Source organism: Phacochoerus africanus, chromosome 8, assembly GCF_016906955.1.
Source record: "Phacochoerus africanus isolate WHEZ1 chromosome 8, ROS_Pafr_v1, whole genome shotgun sequence".
Classification (NCBI taxonomy): Eukaryota; Metazoa; Chordata; class Mammalia; order Artiodactyla; family Suidae; genus Phacochoerus; species Phacochoerus africanus.
This window is the reverse complement of record NC_062551.1, coordinates 160317345-160336007: the sequence shown is the minus strand read 5'-3', so window position 1 is coordinate 160336007 and position 18663 is coordinate 160317345. Positions and strand designations below refer to the sequence as shown.

Below are 18663 nucleotides of genomic sequence, written 5' to 3'. Positions count from 1 at the left end.
CCAAGTTTGAGAAACATTGACCTGATGTAGAAAAAAGCCCCTTGTTCTATAGAAAAGAGGCCCAGGGGAGGGCAGATTTTGCTCAGAGCCACAGGGGGAAGGGGGCTGAGGCTGACTTACCCAGGGCTCCTGGCTCCCAGGTTAGTGCTCCTCGCACCACACCGGGCCTCTTCCACCAGGGAGCCCTTCCCGATCTACCTGGCATTCAGCTTCCTGCCCGCAGTAAAACCTCTGGGTGCTTGAGTCCTCTGGTTCCCACCCTCAGGGCCCAATGCACAGGAGGGCTTCCCTCGGGTACTTTCCAGAGCAGGGAACAGTCCCAAGGGAAGGGGAGAAGGACCAGGGCCTGACACCTTCCGGCTCAGAGACTATGACCCCAGCTCGCTGCATGGAGCTGTTCTTCACACCCACCCTCACCTGGAGCCTCTCTACCTGGGAGCGGCCAGGCAGGGACTGTTGGCCCCCTCCGCAGGAGAGGAGACTGAGGCCAGAGGTTTGGGCCTTGCCCAGGGCCACCCGACAACAGAGACTGAACCAGGACTGGACTGAGGTGGGGGCACCGATAGGGCCGTGTCCATCTGCACCCTGTCCAGCTGAGTTCCAGCCCTCAGGCCCTCTGAGGGGGCTGGGAGCCCCAGAAGGAAGGTGGTTACCTTGTTCCCTGAAAACCCCACGAACTCCAGCAGCCGCAGGATCCGAGTAGGAAGCATGGACAGCGTCTGCGGGAAGAGGCCGGTGGGCATGGGAAGGGCTGGGAGCTGCCCCTCCCAATCTCCAAACCTCCAGAGCCCGGGGGGTAAGTCCCAGAGGTGCAGGCCCTGACTCTGGAATGCCCACGAGGAGGCCCCAGGTTTTCTTTTTTTGTTTGTTTTTTAGGGCTGAACCTGCGGCATCTGGAGGTTCCCAGGCTAGGGATCAAATCGGAGCTATAGCTGCCGGCCTACACCACAGCCACAGCAACGCCGGATCCGAGCCGCATCTGTGACCTACACCACAGCTCATAGCAATGCCGGATCCTTAACCCACTGAGCAAGACCAGGGATCGAACCCACAACCTCATGGTTCCTATCAGATTCCTTCCACTGTGCCATGATGGGAACTTCAGGCCCCAGGTTTCTAAAGGCCAAGTTCCTGAGACAGAGAGACATTACACGTGACAATTAGGAGCAGACTGCGTCTAAATTCTAGTCCCACCAGTCCCAGCAAGGTCACCTGGGGCAGTCAGGTTTCATCGCTACGCCTCCATTTCCTCATCTGTAAAGTGGAAATATTAATACCCCCTACCAGATAGATGAGATTTCTTTAATGTCAAGCATGTAATGGGGCCTGCACCTAGCAGTTAGCTATCAGCGTTATTACACCGAATCCCTACTTTGTCCTAGGGGCTCTGTCATTACCTTTGATCCTCAGAACAGTCCCGCAAAGGGATTACTGCTGCTTTCGACAGATGGAGAAACAGAGGCACAGATAAACGACAGGATATGCCTAAGGGTACACAGCTCGGCAGAGGTGGAGCCAGTTCCTGAACCCAAGACAGTCTGCCTATAACCCGCTAAAGTAGCTGATGTACTTGGCAGCTTGTATTTCTCAGCACTTGGATCACTGGATCCCATTTTACTTATGAGGAATCTGGAACCCAGAGAGGAGCAAGGACCCACCCCTGGAAGGACAAAGCCACCCCCTGCTATCACACACGCACTTCGAATAAGTTCCTGGCCACCCAGGACCAGGCACGACTCCTCCAAGCCTCCCTACCTCAGCTCATACTGTTCCCTTTGCCTAGATGCACTTCCCGCCTGGAAAACTTCCCCTGTGGATCCTTTAAGATCCAACTCAAATACTATCCCCCTCCAGAAACCCTCCCCTACTCTCCCCAGGAAGGAGTCCTAGCTCTCTGCTCCTTGTGGGTCAGCTATTCCCAGGCCTGTCTCCTCGGCCACTGCTCCATGTTCACCCACCAGCTCTCCAGGGAGGAAAAGGCACCATAAATGCTGCCACCATAGTGGATTTCAAGTTTTCAACTTGCCTTGGGAAGAAATGCCAGGAAGGGACTCTGGAGCCTGCACCAGCACCGCGCCCCCGCCCCAGCTGTAAGCCCCCCAGGCTGGCAACATGTCTGCTTCATCACGGGGGCCCCAGGCTGGCCTAGGGCGCAGGACAGTAGCCCAGCAGACACCATGTGTAGGGCAGGGACATGCAGGAGAGATTAATCTTGAACCCAGACAGACACGGGGAGGGCACGCCCACTCACCAGGTTGAAGGCTCCCACGCCAAGCTTCACCCCTCCTTCAAAGTGCCCGTGGTTCTCCCCCCTGCAGTACTGCGAGGACTGCACGAGGCTGTCCAGCTCCCTGCAGAGGGGGTAAAGGCTGCTTCAGCCCATTTAGGGGTGGGTCCACTCCAGCTGGGCTGAAGCTGCCCCCATTCCCAGCTGATCTCACAGCTCCTTGGCAGTGGGTGTTTCACAGTCTGGCAACCCAGAGCACGGAGACTTGAAGACTTTCTGGCCGCGTCTCCCACCATGATGACACGCCCCTTGCTCTTGCATTTCAGCCATAGCACACCCGCCTTACCCAACATCTAGGCCCTTGCTCGTGCCCTGCGTTGTGTCTAGAACAGTTTCTTAGCTCTGCACTCCTGACATTTTCAGCTGGGTAAGTTCTCTGTTTGGGTGGGGGCGGGAGGCTGTCGGGTGCATCCTGGGATGTTCGGCAGCATCCCTGGCCTCTACCCACTGGATTCTAGGAGCAGCCTCCTCCAAGGGTGACAACCAAAATGTCTCGAGACGTTGCCGAATGTCCCCTGGGGGAAACTGCCCCTGCTGAGAACCACTGGGCCAACGCCAACACCACCTCTCAGAGAAAGTCCTCCTGGAGTCTCTGGTTGGAATCCAACCCTCTTTCTTCTGGTCCCCAAGGGCACAGAGCCCACAGCCCAGCCCACCTGGGGCAGTCAGGGGCTTTGGCGACGAGCCTGCCCCCTTCCCGGGCCATGAGGATCTTGAGGATGTCCACCCAGCAAACACAGACTGAGGCTCTTTGTGCCAAACACTGAAGGACAGCAGGGAGCAAGGCCACCACGCTGCTGTCCTCACACCTCTCCCACTCTAGGGGCAGATTCCTGTTGAGTCACTGTGAGGAGGATGAGGAGGAACCCTGGGGCCTGACCTAGGCTGGGGTTCTGGGAAGGTGTCCTCAAGGAGCTGGCAGTGGAGCTGAAACCTGAGGGATGAGGCAGAGTCAGCCTGGCACAGAGAGTTCTTGGCCTCATATCCAAAGGCCTTGCAGTAGGAACAAGCTGGCATGTTTGAAAAGCTGAGGGAAGGCCCAAATGTCTTGGGCAGAATGGGACAGGAGATGTGGCTAAGAGGACAGGGGGATGCCCAGGAATGACTCAGCAATGACCCAGGGCTTTATTCTAAGAGCGAGAGGGGTCCCAGGGGTTGGCAGGGGGTGACCTGACCAGGTTTATGCTTTACAAACATCACGCTGCAGCTGGGGAGACCAGAGGGGCCAGCATCCTTGTCTGGTTCCCCTGAATGACTGCAGCAGAGACCCACAAAGTAACGTGGTGCCCACGTACCCATGGTGTGTTAAACCCCAGCAGTACTTTGAAATCAGACCCACAATATCTCTGCAGGGAAACAGCCACATTAAGTGGGGAAAATAAAGATGACAGTCTCAAGTCAATTCAACTCTTAATGGGAAAGGAGTTTTAATGCCAAAGTTGGGGAGACCAAGAGCTTCTCTAATGTTGGAACTGTAGATACAGATTGTGGCACCATGTTGGGTCAAAGCCCTGGGTTGCGTCTATATGCTTTTGCTCCATAAACACAGCCTATGCATGACCCAGGGCCGAGTCAGCATGGGAGTGATCTGGCCCTCAAGGAGCTCCCAGTGTGGGGAGGGTGTGGGAGTGTGGGAGTGTGTGTGTGTGTGTCTGAGAGGGAGAGGGAGGGAGGGAGAGGGAGAGAGGGAGGGGAAGAGAGGGAGGGGGAGAGAGGGAGGGGGGGAGAGAGGGAGAGGGAGAGAGAGAGAGAGAGAGAGAGAGAGAGAGAGAGAGAGAGAGAGCGAGCGAGCGAGCGAGCGTCAGCCATCCTTGTGGAATGGAAGTGAAGTTCAAGGAAGGCTTCATGCGGAAAGTGGCATTTGGATGGGGCCTTAACAGCCATGTAGGAGTTCTGCTGCTGTGCTCAAAATTACTGTTCCTGTGTCTTTCCCCCACCCCGACCAGACTGAGCTGTTTGTACAGAATGTTTTCCCCTAGCTCAGAGTCAGGCACAGAGTCAGCACTCAGGGGGACCAAATGAACAGATACACCCCTAAAAAAAAAAGTAGAATAATATTCCAGAAAACTGAGTTTCTGAGGGTGCAGAGATCTATCTGAGGTCACACGGCATTCTGAGTTTCCATCTACCTCCCAAAGAGCAGCCTGAGGGGCACGGAGTAGGGGTGCCGCCGCCCCAGGCCCCCCAGCCAGCCCCACTCACTTGTAGGTCTGGTAGCTGTTTCGCACTTTGATGCCGCCCTTGATGAAGCTCACCATGTTCTCGTCCTGCGGAGGGAGAGATGCTAAGAGCGGGGCCTGGGTGGGGAGCCACCGGCATGAGACAGCTCGGGCAAGGCTCAGGGTCCTGCCTGCCCCTCTCTGGGCCCAGCTTTAGGAGGGGCCCAGCATGGGTGGGGTCAGAGGCCAGCCAAACCAGGGACTTGAGATGAGGATCTCCCTTGCCGAATAAGACCTCCAAAATGCCCCGGGCTGGACCATGACCTCCTTCCCCAGGCTCACGTATCCACATACTAGGTACGTGGAGAAAGCCTGGCGGAAACGCTCCTTCTCCAGGTGGAGGAACTGTGGGGATGGAAGAGAGACGTTCCTTTTTGGATCGTTTGTGTTTTTCACATCAAGCAGGTATTTAACACATGTGTAATTTAAAGCACCAATACCTGGAGCCCACGTGGCAGTCCACGCCCAGGTGGACCCCCAGGAGAAATGGATGAGCACCTTCAAGAATGCTCAGAGCACCACTGTTCACAGCAGCTGGGAAGCAGAAACAATGTGATGTCCCCAGCGGGAGGATGGATAAACAAACCGGCGTATTCACGGGAGGGAGCCTCACACAGCCTCACACAGTTGCGGGAGGAAAGCAAGTCCCCCTCCGCTCGCGGTCTTCAGGAGCGCAAAGATAACTAACACATGTCAACAGGCGCTTCGACCATGAATAGGAAGCTGAGAAAACTATTTTAAAAAGTAGGGTGGAGGTGATAAATCCAAAACTCTAGGAAGTGGTTTCCCTGGAGAAAGGGAGGCAGAGGACAAGGGGACTTGCCAGCAGGGCTCTGTTCTCTGGTTGGGTGGGGAGTATTATTATGTATAATAACAGAGCAAATAAACGAAGGAAGTGAAAGGCCATTTATGGTGCAGTTATTACAGTGATCCTAACAAAGAATTAGGATTAAACCAATTCTAATCAACTGGAGTCCAAAAAGAGAAAAATAGCTATTACAAACAGCACCTCAGGAGTTCCCATTGTGGCTCAGCGTTACACGCCCGACGAGCATCCATGAGGATGCAGTTCGATCCCTGGCCTCGCCAGTGGGTTAAGGGTCCTGTGCAGTATGGCTGTGGTGTAGGCCAGCAGCTGCAGCTCCAGTTTGACCCCTGGCCTGGGAACTTCCATATGCCACAGGCCACTTTTTGTGGCCCTGAAAAGTGACACGCAAACAAAACCCAGCACCCCAACAATAAAATTTACATGTGCCTCTCCACCCCCAATACGCCTATTTACAGACGATTATTTGCTGTCATTGTAATCCAGGCTTTTGGGGCAAAATCACGAGGTGATGGTGATTTCCACCGTGGTGAGGAGCACGGGCTGACTCGGCCAGACCTGGTTCAAATCCCAGCTCTGACATCTGCTGACCTCGGGACCTGGGAAAGCAGTTCCTCCCTCTAATCTTCCCCTTCACAGGTCTGGTTAAATAATGATTAAATAATACATGTGAATGTAGGTTAAAAATAAACATGCAGTATGTATAAGGTATGTACTAACAACAGGCCTATGATATACACACAAAACCTGGTATGTTGTAGGTCAGCTCCTTGAATGAGACTTGTTTGTTGAATGAATCAACTGTAAAGCAGGCGTGGTGACAACGGCTGTCCCCGTGACAGGGAAACAGCAGTCACGAGACGGAGGGGCATCTCTGGCAGGGCACCGTGTGGAGGGGAAAGCCCTTCGCCTCTGCCACTGAGCCTGCCCGGGGCCAGGAGTGTTGGGGTGACTGAGCCTTCGTCCTCGCCTCGACTGCGAGGGGCTGAGGCTGCCTGAGTCCCTTTGGGCTAAGACACGGTGAACCGTCTCCTGAACACCCCCGGGCTGTCCGTAAAAGGACCGGGCTCCTACCTGCAGGAAGGTCAGGGCTGCTCTCTGTAGCAGGCACTCGGCGTAGCAGACCTCAGCGTGGATCTCCTCTGCGGGGAGAAAACCGAAGCCCTGCAGCCTCCTGGGAGTCTCAGCAGGAGGCGAGGGCCCAGTGGGTCTCATCCCACTTCCCAAAAGGCAGCGGGAGCCTGAGTCAGCCTCCTCCACCCACCTTCCGTCACAGGTTCCCTCACCTCACGGCACTCACCATGCCCCAAATTACTTACATTCCTCCACCACCCCCAGCCCCACCCCCAGCACGTCAGCCCAGGGCCCTGGGCCTTGCTCTCTTGTCCTCCTGCGCTGGGTGGGATGGATAAACTCGGGGAAGCTCCAGTCCCTGGCGGTAAGGAAGGAGACCTAACACAGCTCGAGGAGTCAGCAAAGCCTTCCAGGAGGGCACCGGGGTTGAAAAAGGGATGGAAGGATGAGGCAGGAAGAGCTTCTGGCAGAGGCCCAGGAGAGCCAAACTACTCAGGTATTCGCGGACAGCGGAGCCACAGAGGGCAGAAGTAGGGTGAGAGGGAGCGATGGGGGCAGAGGTCTGGCTGCCAAGGGCCTTGAACACTGGTGGAGGACCCCAGATGCGGTCCTGTGGGCGGGAGAGAGCCATGGAAGGCGGGAAGACGATGGTGGCACTGCCACATGCTTTGCTTCGAGCTGGAACCTTCGGGGCTCTGGAGCTGAGGATGGCTGTCAGCCCCTGCCTCCAGGACTGCCACATGAGGTCATGGCACAAAGATGCCACATGGCTCAGGCAGTCCAGACCTTCTCTCCCACTGCCCTCGGCTGTCTCCTCTCAGTGTGCCAGCCCCTCACATTCCCTCTGGGGCATGCGTGAGATCACCACGACGGGAAACCACAGGACCTAACTGCCCACTTGGTCCTAAGCCCACCCTGGCTTGAGGAGCAAAGGGCACGACTTTGTGACAGCATTTTCGTTCCTCGATTTCCAGGCCTTCGGGAGGTCAGGCAGTCAGGTACGTCTCCCCTCCCCTCCCCCTCCCCCAAGACCACTCCTCAAACGGCCCCACATCAGACCTGCCCAAGTCCCAGCATCTCGACTGGGCCTGGCCCCCCTGGGCGACTACTGGGAGGACACCTGCCCCTTCCCCACCAGCAGCCCAGCCCCGGCTTGGAACCAGGCAGCAAGGCTGAGAGGACATCATCCTGGGTGCCACACCTTCCGTGAACTGGTCCAGGGTGGGCCGGTGCACCAGGCTGCTGAAGGAGTCGGTTACAGAGGACTTCCTCCGGTGCCTGAGGAGGTAAAGGCGCTCGTGTCATTCAGGGAGGGGGCGGGGAGCCCTGGGCAGCTCCGACCACACCTCCCGCGCCCCTCCCCATAGACGCCACCTACCAAACACCTGGCAACTCCCCCAAATCCAGACTTTCTCACACCCTTGCCTTGCCGCTGCCTCTTCTGGGAGCCCCCTTGCCCTGCTCCTTCTGCCCTGGCCAGTTTCTAGTCACCCTACAGACTCAGTTCTGGCATCACCTCCTCCAGGAAGCCTGTCCTGCTCCTCCGGCTGAACCCCCAAACCCCACAAGCCTTCTGGCATCATGCCAGGATGTCACTATCTGTGCCTATCTCCCCAGTCAGGCAGTTCAGGGGCCAGAAGGGCCGGGGTCTGATGATGGCCAGTGCCCAGCACCAGGCCTGGGCTGGGGCAGGTGGGAGATGTCCCGGTAAGTGAAGACTCCACCTGTGTGCCAACACTGGGGGTCTACTGGTTCACGCATTCGAGCAGCTCACGTGTACTGAACACCAGCTGTGCCCCAGGGTCCATAACTGATGTCTTCATTCAGTCTCCACAACTACCCTGTCATCCCACCCACTTTACAGATGGGGAGGACTGAGTATGGAGAGGGACCCGCCCAAGGTCAGAGAGTCATTAGGTGCCAGGGCCAGGAGTCATCTCCCGATCCAGCCTGGTCCCTGGAAGCCCTCAGGGATGGGCTCACACGACATGGCTCCCCGGACACTGCTGACAAGAGACAGTTCTCAGAACTTGGGGACACACCATTTTAGCCAAAAGGAGCAGCACTAATAGCGGCATTTTGGGCACTGGGATAGGCCAAGGTGACAGAAGGCTGGGCCTGCCCTCCCCATGGCCCCAACCTCTGACAGAGCGACTGCGCCTCCTTCATCATGTTGCCAGCCAGTAGGATGTCCTGGGGGTCAAAGGTCATCATGGCCTGCATCTCCAGGATGGTGGCGTATGTCAGCGAGTGGTACATGCTCTCCTTGGTTCTGCCAGAGAGAAGGGACATGAGAGCATCAACTCCTAGAATCCAAGGGAGTTGGGGTCTGACCCTGTGCCGTCACCCATCCCCTCCCCCATCTCGGGTTGGGGGAAACGCAGGTCCAGAGGTGGGAAGGGACCTGCCCAAGGGCTGACCCTTCCACCGATGCTCAGAAGGCCTTGGACTCTGGCTCCTCTTCCCGCTGAGTGGCCTGAAATGTCTTTCCAAATCATCCACTCCATACGGATGGCAGGAGCAGGGCTGCTGTCAGGGCTCACAAAGGGCTGAGGCCATCGTCCCCGCACCCGGGGCCTATCCTCACCCTCTGCCCCATGTCCCACAGGCTGAGCCCAAGTCCTGTCTGTGGGGTCTCTTCCACCCTCAAGCTCCACCCTGGGCTTGTCCATCCCTGTGAGTGCCCTTTACCTCCCTGCTTTGCCACCTCCTGCCTCTCCCCTCCCCACCATCTGATCACGTTGCTCTCCTGTTAGCCCCTCCTGCGGCTTCCACTCCCCAGGAGGTAACACCGAGGCTGAGGCCCCACAGGTGGCAGGGTCCACCACTTCTCCAGCCCAGCTCTTGGCACTTCTGCTCCAGCTCCACCATCTGGTCACATTCACGACTGTGCCCACACGGAACCACAACACTTGCAAGAAAAGGCCAACTCTCCCTCTTCCTGGCTTTTGTCCATATTGTTCCCTCAGCTTAAAATGCCCTTCCCTACCCCCACCTTCCCCGACTCATCTGTCAAGGCCCCCACCGCCTCCAAGGCCACTGGGCATTCAGAGCTCCCTCCCCAGGGAGCACGTGTCTAAAACCAGCCCAGGTCACACTGAACCTTAACCAGCAGAGGCTCAGCTCTTGCCCAGAATGTGGGCACCTCAAGGACAGAGCTGGCGTGGGGTGTATCTCTGTCTCACCCCCAATGTGACAGGGCCGGGGGGACCAGCCTCAGGAAGCCTCTGCCTCCTGGCTCTCTGCTCCTCCCCGGTCCCAGACCTTTCAGCTGTGGGGGGAGGAGGGTGGCATTCAGCCTAACGCATGCAGAGGGCAACAGGTAAGGAGGGATGGCACCAGTGCAGGCCCTCTCCGAACGGGGGAGTCACATGTCCGGGCCTTGATTTATGCTTCTGCAAAACAGGGGCGATAATGCCAGCCCACGTGATCTGTGTTGCTGGCTGGGGGCAACCCTGCCTGGCACCCAGGAGATGTGCAGTGGTTTTGGCCTCCCCTCCTCCACCCCCTTATTAACTGCTTCCCAAACTCCTCAGTGCCAGGCTTATGCTGGGAACTTCAGGCGAGAGAGAGAGCGAGAGCGAGAGCGAGAGAGAGAGGGAGAGGGAGAGGGAGAGGGAGAGGGAGAGGGAGAGAGAGAGAACGAAGCTTTATAGACTGTTCTATTGTAAAATCACAAGCCTTTCTCATTCATAAAACACCTCTGTAAACTGAGTTGCTTTTTTGCTCCTGGGCGATTCTCAGGTGATACCCTCCTTGGAAGTCAAAGGTTTATGAAGGAAACCAGCCCTGGTGGCCGTCAGGACACCTCCCAGGTCTTTGCGAAAACTGCTGTATCTGAGGGTAGTTGCTTGTGGGAAGGAAGCCTTGGCCTGCAGCGGGGACAGAACTCAGGCTTCAGTCTCTCAGACACAGTTACCTGCTGTGTGATCCTGGTGAGTCCTATGGCCTCTCCGGGCCTCCGGTTTCTCCTCTGAAAATGGCTACCAGAGTCCTTCTCTCCCAGGACTTTGAGGGCTTAAACAGGGTGCCCAGAGCAAGGCCAGAACACTGATGTTCAAGAAATGTGAGTCTGAGTCCCTCTGTGTCCTGCCAGGGTTAAGGGTCACTGCCCCACATAAAAACTTTCTGCCTGAGGAGGGTTTCCCCGGCAGCACATAGACCCATCCCCAGATAATCTCCTCTCCCAGGCCTCTCCAACTCTCCCCTCCCCGCCTCCACCACCTCAGGGCCTGGGCCTGGGACTCAGCCCCACCAGCCCAGCCCAGGGGGAGGGACAACCCTGCCTGTGCAGTTGGCAGGCAAAGTGGAATTTCTAGTCTGAGGCCCTAGGCCCTGACAGGTGCCTGCAGTAGGAGTCCTAGCCTCTTCTCAGCCCACTACCTGGAAGCCCCCCAACCACGGTCTGGACTGGGATTCAGGGCCCCGTGTTGTAACAACCCCCCAGACATGGCACCTCATTTGCCCTCCACAAAGTTCTTATACATACGGCAGACTCCTGGGAGTAACAAGCCTCTCCCCTCTGAGCTTGACCCAGCTCTGGGACATGGTGCCCACTGGGGTCTCACCTGCCAGGCCTAGACCAGCTGTCCAGATGATGAGGGCACTGGAAGAGCCTTCAGAAGAACAGGGTGTTGGCTTAGGGACTCCTTGGCCACCTGGAGGTCAGCTAAGCCCAGTGGCCTCCAGCCCTTCCCTCCCCTGCCAGCAGCCAGGACTCAGCCTTGTCAGGTGCCTGGCAGCCATCCTTGTCCCCACATTCATGCCTACTGACTCTGCCCACCCTGCTCTTCCTGGATCTCCTCTAGTCCCAGCCCAAGGCCTCTCTGGGTGAGGCTGCCCTAGGCTGAAGAGCCACTTTCCTGCTGCCCTCCTCTTCAGCCCGAACACTTTCTGAGGGACTCCGATGCCCCTTGTCCACCTCCCATCATCCTGCTCTCTCCCTTCTGGGACCTGCCCCAGCTTTTCCACCCCGGCCAGGCTGACTGTCTCTGTTCCTCGAATACACTACACCCACATTCACAGCCGGGCCTTTGCACAGGCGGTTCCTCCACGTGGACATGCCCTCTCCACCTGGCTGACTCCTTCTCACCCAACCTAGCTCAGCTTAAATGTCACTTCCTCCAGGAAAACTTCCAGGGCTGGTTTTACGGGTGTGCAATCTGTGCAGATACAGAGTCCCATGCCCCCAAAGGCCCCATGCTTGGTTTAATGCTCTGCTGTCACCATCTTGAGCTCCTTAGTAAATTTCTGATCAAAGGATCCCACCCTTTCACACTGCAATGTGCCCAGGAATTATGTGGCTGGTCCCAAAGCCTTCTTGACCAGCCCCCTTCCCACATGAGCTAGGGTCCCTGCATAACTCTCAGCACCAGCCCTTATTACTTATCACTTGTTTCACTGGTTCCCTGAGGAACCCCGAGAACAGCCCACACCTCGCTCCACACGGTGGCCCCAGCACCTGCACACTGCCGGGCACATGAAGACACGTGTCAGGTGCTGCGGAATGAACCCGCCATGGCCAACCATGCTCTGCCATGGATCACAACTTGACAGTGCTGCCACCACACTCTTGCTGCAGACCCTGCGACCTCAAGCCCAGACCCCCTCCAAGGGTGGGGATGAGGCGTGGGGATTGCTCGCGGAGGGACTGTTGTAAAATGCATGACCATCAAGCCCCGGAACCCCCGTCCCCACCCCCAGAAGCTGGGCCATGGACCCCCAATGGAACAAGGGGTCAGCCAGGTCTAGAGAAATGGAGCAGGTCAGGCTTGGGGTCTTGGGGAAAGCGGTCCCCCTGCTCCAGCACTTGCTTTCCCTGGGGGAACCAGCTGTGGCAGAGGACAACCTAGTGCTAAAAAGAGGGGATGCAGCCAGTAGGCAGCAGACCTGATTAGACCCCTGGCCCCTCACCGCTACCCCAATCCCAGAATTCAGGCCACCAGGGCTTCTCTGTCCAGGTTGAGAAACGGAGGATTCCTCCCTGGAGAAGCGAATATGTGGGGCCAGCTCTCTGCCAGACCATCCAAAAGCTGATCCCACCAATGACAGGGCTCCTTGGGCCAGACAGGCCGGCAGGCCTCGGAGTGAACGTGCTCTTAAATGTGACCAGACAGACAGCAGGGACCATCGGGCATTTCAGGAAAGCACCCCCACGAGGAGAGGATTTCCTCCCCATTAAACAGAGAAAGGAAACCTGGAGAAAGCCAAGATTATGGAGGAAAAGAATACAATATTTTTAAAAGAGATAACATCCTGTGATAATAGTAATAACAATACATACTTATTAGCGTGCTTGTTCCATGAGAGGCCCTATCCTCAGGACACTCCTATTTTAAATAGAGATATAAAGCACAGAGTGCACTCATAAACCAGGAATAAAATGTTACAGGGGAAAAAAAGAACATCCAGAGAACACTGAGGAGTCCTCGGGAATGAATCATATGCTTACACACCAAAAAAGAAAAGTCAATGGGTTTAACGATAAGGTTGAGGAACTCTTCCAAAAATCAGAGGGAAAACAGATTAAGATGATGGCAAAGGACGGGGTGGGCAGAGAAGCAGCTTAGAACTGATCCAGGAAGTCCAGTGTCTGACTTAAAGGAACAAGAAAGGGAAACAGAACATGGAGGGATGGTACGAGAGAACTTCCTAGAACTGCGTTTCCAAATTAAAAAATACCCAGTGAAAAGACCTACATTCTGGCACATCGTTGTGAAATTTCCGGTGGATAAAAGACGAGATCCTAAACAACTCTGGAAAAGGAAAAAAAGATCCTGCGCCAAGTCAGAAGAATTAGGGTTCCCCAGATACAGGGGATGCCAGAAAACAACACCATCAGAATTCATGCAAAATGGCTTAGGAAGTTTCTAGAGGACACGCGCTAGCAAAACGAAGGAGGATTCGAGAGAGAAAAGGCCAGGGCACGTAAACAGGAGAGAAGCACATGGGGGTTTCAGGAGCCAGCTGGAAGGGGGCCAATAAATGGGCCTGTCCCCCAGGGTACAGATTTCCAGGAAAAGGAGGGACTGAGGGCTTACCTGATACGTCTGAGCATTTAGGGAAAACCTCATGACTTGATGGAGGAGTTACAAGAGTTCAGGATAAACAGCAAATTAGGCAAATGAAAAAAACAAGACAATTATTAACCCCAGAAAGGAAATGCAATCTTACAGTGTAAGACTTGTCTCTGCAATGAGCATAATTATACGGTTAAAATAATGAAAACACTGAGTACTGATTGAGCCAAATGTTGTGATATAATGATGGGGGAGCAGTAGGCGGGAGGAGGGGGGGGAGGAAGCAGGGTATAAGAAAGGTCAATTTTGGTCAACCATCAGGTGATGTTTAAAAGCGAAACCTTTAACAAGAATGAATTTTATGCTATGGGAATTATATCTCGACTTCAGTTTTTAAAAAATTGAAAAAAGTGTAGGTTAAAAAAAAAGAGCAGTATAAGTGTATTACTGAGAAAGTCCACCCCGAAGGCATGGCTAAACTACTGTCATCATTGCCCTAAAAGGCTTGAATAAAAGCAACTCAAGGCTTTAGCGCTTTAGAGGAAAATAATGAAAAGGGGCTGTTTTCGAGCAGGATTCAGAAATCAAAGCGGAAAAGACAGCATGAACCTGAGGGGAAGGAAGTCACCGTGACCTTGAGGGCCCGGCTGCTCAGGGCTGTGGGAGGGGGAACCTTCGCCATTTTTATGGGATTCTCAGGGGTCATTGTGACCCAGAAGGCCGAAGGACCTCAGTTACACAAGTTTTCTCTCACACCAGACCTCTGGTTCTCCACCCAGCACCCCCATCCCTACAAGCACACACACGCACACACACATGCACACACCCTCCATGTCCAGCCTGGGCTTGGGCCTCACCTGGGCTTGAGGTAGCTGAGTGCTTCTGAGAACTGGTTGGTGAGAAAGAGGTCCAGGGCGGTCATGCACTGGTCTAAGGCCTCATGGAGACTGCTCACAGGAGTCCTGATGGGAGAGACATGGGTGTGACCCGGCACCCTCAACCCCAGTCCTGGCCGGAAAAGAGCCTCTCAGGGCCCAGGACCTCCCTGGTGGTCCTGGGATGCCTGTCATGAGCTCCTCCAGGCCGCCCACTCTGTACTAAGACACGGGTCAATTTGCACCCACCTCTATGTGTTCTCAAAGGGGGAGGGGGAGCAGAAGGGTGGTGTCATCTGAAATCTGGTGGAGGGGATGGGGGAGAGGCTGAGGGCGGGGTGTAGGGGTGTTGGGAAGCCTCAGGAACAAACTCCTCTTACCCCCTCACCAGGGTAAAAGGAGCCTTTGTGTCCCTTTTGGCCCATTGGGCTTTTCTGCCCCAATTGGAGAGCTCAGCCCACCCACTAATCCCACCTCGGTGCTTCTTATCCTCCCCCTTCTCCTGGCCTCCTCGGGCCTGCACGATAGAACCCCTTGGGCACGGTCACCATGGGCCACAGAGGGCAGCCAGCCTGTGAGGGCTGTCTGGGGCCACTTTCCCACTGGTACCTTCTGTACACCGTGCACCCGACATCCTCGCAGTCCTTACACCTCTTTAGCTCTTATCACCCTCTGATTTCTGTTTTTTAACTTATTTTTGTGTTTATTGTCCATCTCCCTCCATTAAAACCTGAGCTTCCTGAGAACAGGAATCTTTGTTTTGTACACTGCTGTATCACCAGCATCTACTGTCTGGTACAAAATGGGCTTTTAAATATAGGTTAAATAAAGCTTAAATATAGCATAAATATAGGTTAAGTCAGTGAATGAATGAAGGAAGAGTCTTAGACTAGGAGAGCAAATTCCTGACCTTTCTGAGCCTCAGCTTCCCATCTGAAAGATGAGAGATGATTCCCCAAATCCTATCTGATGGCCTTGGGAATGTCTCTTCTCAAGGGGTCTCTTGTGAGTAGAGAAGATTCCAAAAAGGGTCTTGATGATTTTGCTGAAAGGAGATCCTTCCCCTGAAAGGTTAGCTAAAAGTTCCTTCTCTACCAGGTAAACTCCTACACACACTTAAGGCCCAGCTCTGATGTCTCCTCCTCCGTGATGCAGCAGCAGAACTTCCCAGGCAAAACGAAGCATGTTTTGGTCAAACCTGAGCTCCTGTTTGTTCTCGCCCAGTCTCTGCCACCTCAATAAATACCCCTCTACCAAGTTTCTCAAGCCAGAAAGAGTCATCCTTGACACATGCTCCCCTGGCCTCCATCAGGTACTCCATCAGTAAGCCCGCTTGATTCACCTCCTGCACATCTCCCGCTCCGCCCCTTTCGACACCCCGGGGCCCCCCAGTCTAGGCTACTACTCTCTTTACCCAGGTCTGATGGAGACTCCCTCTCCTGGCTCTTCTCTCTCTCATCCCATTTTATTCTAAATTTCATGTCTTTCAGCTCTCTTTGCCATCTCTTTCTCTCTGTGAGACTAATTTCTTTAGATCTTTCATTCCACAAAGTCTTTTCAGGTGTGTCTCATCTGCTACTTAACCTGTCTACTGAGTTTTTCATTTCCATGATTTTTATTTCACATCTCCAGAAATTACATCTGGTTCTTTTTCAAATCTGTGTGGTCATTTTGGGCAGTATTTTGTTTCCGGCTTATTGTTGCAAGTATATCTTTGATTTCTTTACACATTTTAAATATAGTCAGTTATAATCAATGCCTCATCATTCTAGGATCTTAGACTCTAATTCTGGTATTTCTTGCTTCCGGTGTCTATTGCTCACAGTGACGTGTTTCCTTGTGTGTTTTGTAATTTTTACCATGAGCTCCTACTTAGCCAATCCCAAAGGGATCTTAAAATGAGGATCTCTTCCTCTACAGAGGATTTTCATTTACTTCAGCCAAGTTCCCTGGGGTGCTACCATCCTAAAGTTTAGCATTACCAGGACCACAGAGGTGATGTATATTCAAACCTGAAAATTTTGTGAGGGCAGAGCCGTATGTATAATTTTCTAGGGAATGTCTTCGTCCCCACCAGAACTGCTGTCTCCCTTTGTGGGTGGGAGGTTCTTTTTTTCTAGGCAATGCCTCTATTTGCAGAGGACACCCTCTGAAGGTGCCAGATTTATGTGGTGGGAGAGAGGCTAAGCTCCAACTCCTCACACCATCCTTCACCAGACCCAAGACCTTCTTTCCCATCCCTTAAGTGCCATTACAACTCCATGCTCTAGGAGTTCCCGTCATGGCTCAGTGGTTAACGAATTCGACTAGGAACCATGAGGTTGCGTGTTCGATCCCTGGCTTTGCTTGGTGGGTAAAGGATCCGGCGTTGACGTGAGCTGCGGTGTAGGTTGCAGATGCAGCTCGGCTCCCACATTGCTGTGGCCCTGGTGTAGGCTGGCGGCTACAGCTCTGATTAGACCCCTAGCCTGGGAACCTCCATATGCTGTGGGAGCGGCCCAAGAAATGGCAAAAAGATAAAAAGAAAAAAAAGCAAAAAACAATAAACTCCAGGTTCTAGGTTTCTGGAATCTGTAAACTCCCCCAGGTTGCCATGACTTCATCTCATTTTCCAACCTCATTTATGGCTCCTTCTTCATCCTTGGCTTGGGAGGATGTTGCTTCTGTGGGAGCTCAGGAATGTCTTTCAAGGATGTAGAGCTCATCCAGACTTTAGGTAGATTTTTTTTTTTTTAAGGGAGCATGTAGGAAGCATTAGTCCCTTTACTCTGTCCCTCTAATGAGAGCCAAAATTATCTTTTAAAACCCAAATCTGACCATGTCACATCTGGACTTTAAATCCTTCTCTGCTTTCCCATTACTCTGAGGATAAAGACAAGTTTCTTTCGGGAGCCAAAAGGCCCCCTCTTCATGTGGCAGGGACAGTGTCTTCCTCTGCCCAGGGAGTGGTATTCAGTCCATTCATCTCTGTTTGATGAACCAATGCAGAGGCAGTGAGCACCTCCGTGTCACCTGGGCACTTAACTAGTGTTCTCTCTTTGAACCCTCACAAAGCCTTGTAAAGCGGGGTTAGTATCTCCAATGCAGATGAGGAGACTGAGGCACAGAGGAGAGGTGACCTCCTCTGGCCAAGGTCACATGCCCAAGCATGGCTTCTAACCTAAGTTTCTGCCTGAGCCAGTGTCCACCAGCTCAGTCCCAGAGAGTCAAACCCATTGTCCTGGATTCTTCCCCTCTAATCAGTTCCAGAGTCAAGAGCTTACCTCCCATTTCTGCGCACATCCCACCCTCACCACCAGCCCTGCCTCCATCAAGAAAGGGGTTCTACCTGGAGAGAAAGATGCACAGATGGAGGGGCAGACAGCACAGAGGCACATATCCCCTCCCCTGGCAGCCCTGGCACCTCTTCCCCTTAACTGCAGTGAGGTGGGTCTTCGAAGACCTCTCCAGACAGGCAGCTGCTCTGGGGTGGCCCTGGGGCTGATTTTCTCCTTCCTGCCCTCCTCCAAATTACCCACTCAGCTCCAGCTCTGGGCCAGGTCTGGGGCCAGACTCTGGAGAAGAAATTGGACCCAGACCCAGGCTTGTCCTTGAGGAGCTCAGAGGCTACAGGAGGCAGAGGCAGGGACAACCAGAGCCATCAGGGGAATCACTGGGGGCTGAGGAGGCCCAGAAGTGAGGGTGGGGCAATTCAGGAAGCTTTCTGGATATGATGGCCTGTACAGAGGACAAGATGGAGAAAGAAGTCCCAGAAGGGGAAGAGAGTGTGAACAAAGGGAGGGAGGTATGACACCATAGTGAGGAGGGGGCACAAGCTGTCATGGGGCAGGCGGGGACGACAGAGGCTCTGGAAGGCCTGTAGGTCAAGGGGTGAGGTGGGGGGTTGCAGATGGTTGGGGAGCTCAAGTAAGCTGGAGACACTGGCCCCATCTGACTTAATGACAGCATTAGCAACCCTCATCGGAGTTCCCTTGTGCTCCAGTGGGTTAAGGATTCAGTGTTGTCACTGCAGTGGCTCAGATCACTGCTGTGGCGCGGGTTTGATCCCTGGCTGGGGAACTTCCATATGCCATAGGTGTGGCCAAAAAACAAACCAACCAAAAAAAAAAAAAGAAAAAGAAAAAAAAACCCATCACCACCAGGAGGATATCACTTCAAGTTATCTAAATTGATGACTGTGCTATATCATTCAATCCTCCCACCAGCCACAAGAGTCAGGTGCTCTTATCTGCATTTGACAGATAAGGAAGTGAAGACAGTGCAAACAGGAACCTGGGAGAAGACAGAAATACCTTCTGCAAAAGCAACCTGCCAAACCTTTCCCCTCCGCTTGCTATGCCTGAGGTTCCCACTTCTCCGCAGG

General features: G+C 54.2%; 1 protein-coding gene across 9 annotated transcripts in view; it reads right to left on the bottom strand.

Annotated features, from left to right (window-relative positions):
* The window catches only part of TTC39A (tetratricopeptide repeat domain 39A), an 85773-nt gene that overhangs the window by 53120 nt on the left and 13990 nt on the right, over positions 1-18663 (bottom strand). For 8 of the 9 annotated variants that reach the window (XR_007136162.1, XR_007136161.1, XR_007136163.1 and 5 more), the window contains exons 2-8: positions 14283-14387; positions 8547-8678; positions 7608-7684; positions 6407-6474; positions 4490-4554; positions 2252-2351; positions 654-719 (exon numbers count right to left, since the gene is read on the bottom strand). Coding sequence is in view for 5 of the 9 variants with exons in the window: in XM_047789135.1 (XP_047645091.1) it covers positions 654-719; positions 2252-2351; positions 4490-4554; positions 6407-6474; positions 7608-7684; positions 8547-8678; positions 14283-14387 (613 nt within the window). In the remaining 4 variants the exon portion in view is untranslated. Of the gene's footprint in view, positions 1-653; positions 720-2251; positions 2352-4489; positions 4555-6406; positions 6475-7607; positions 7685-8546; positions 8679-13446; positions 13482-14282; positions 14388-18663 lie in introns of those variants that run through there. The other variant, XM_047789138.1, reaches the window with a different exon arrangement.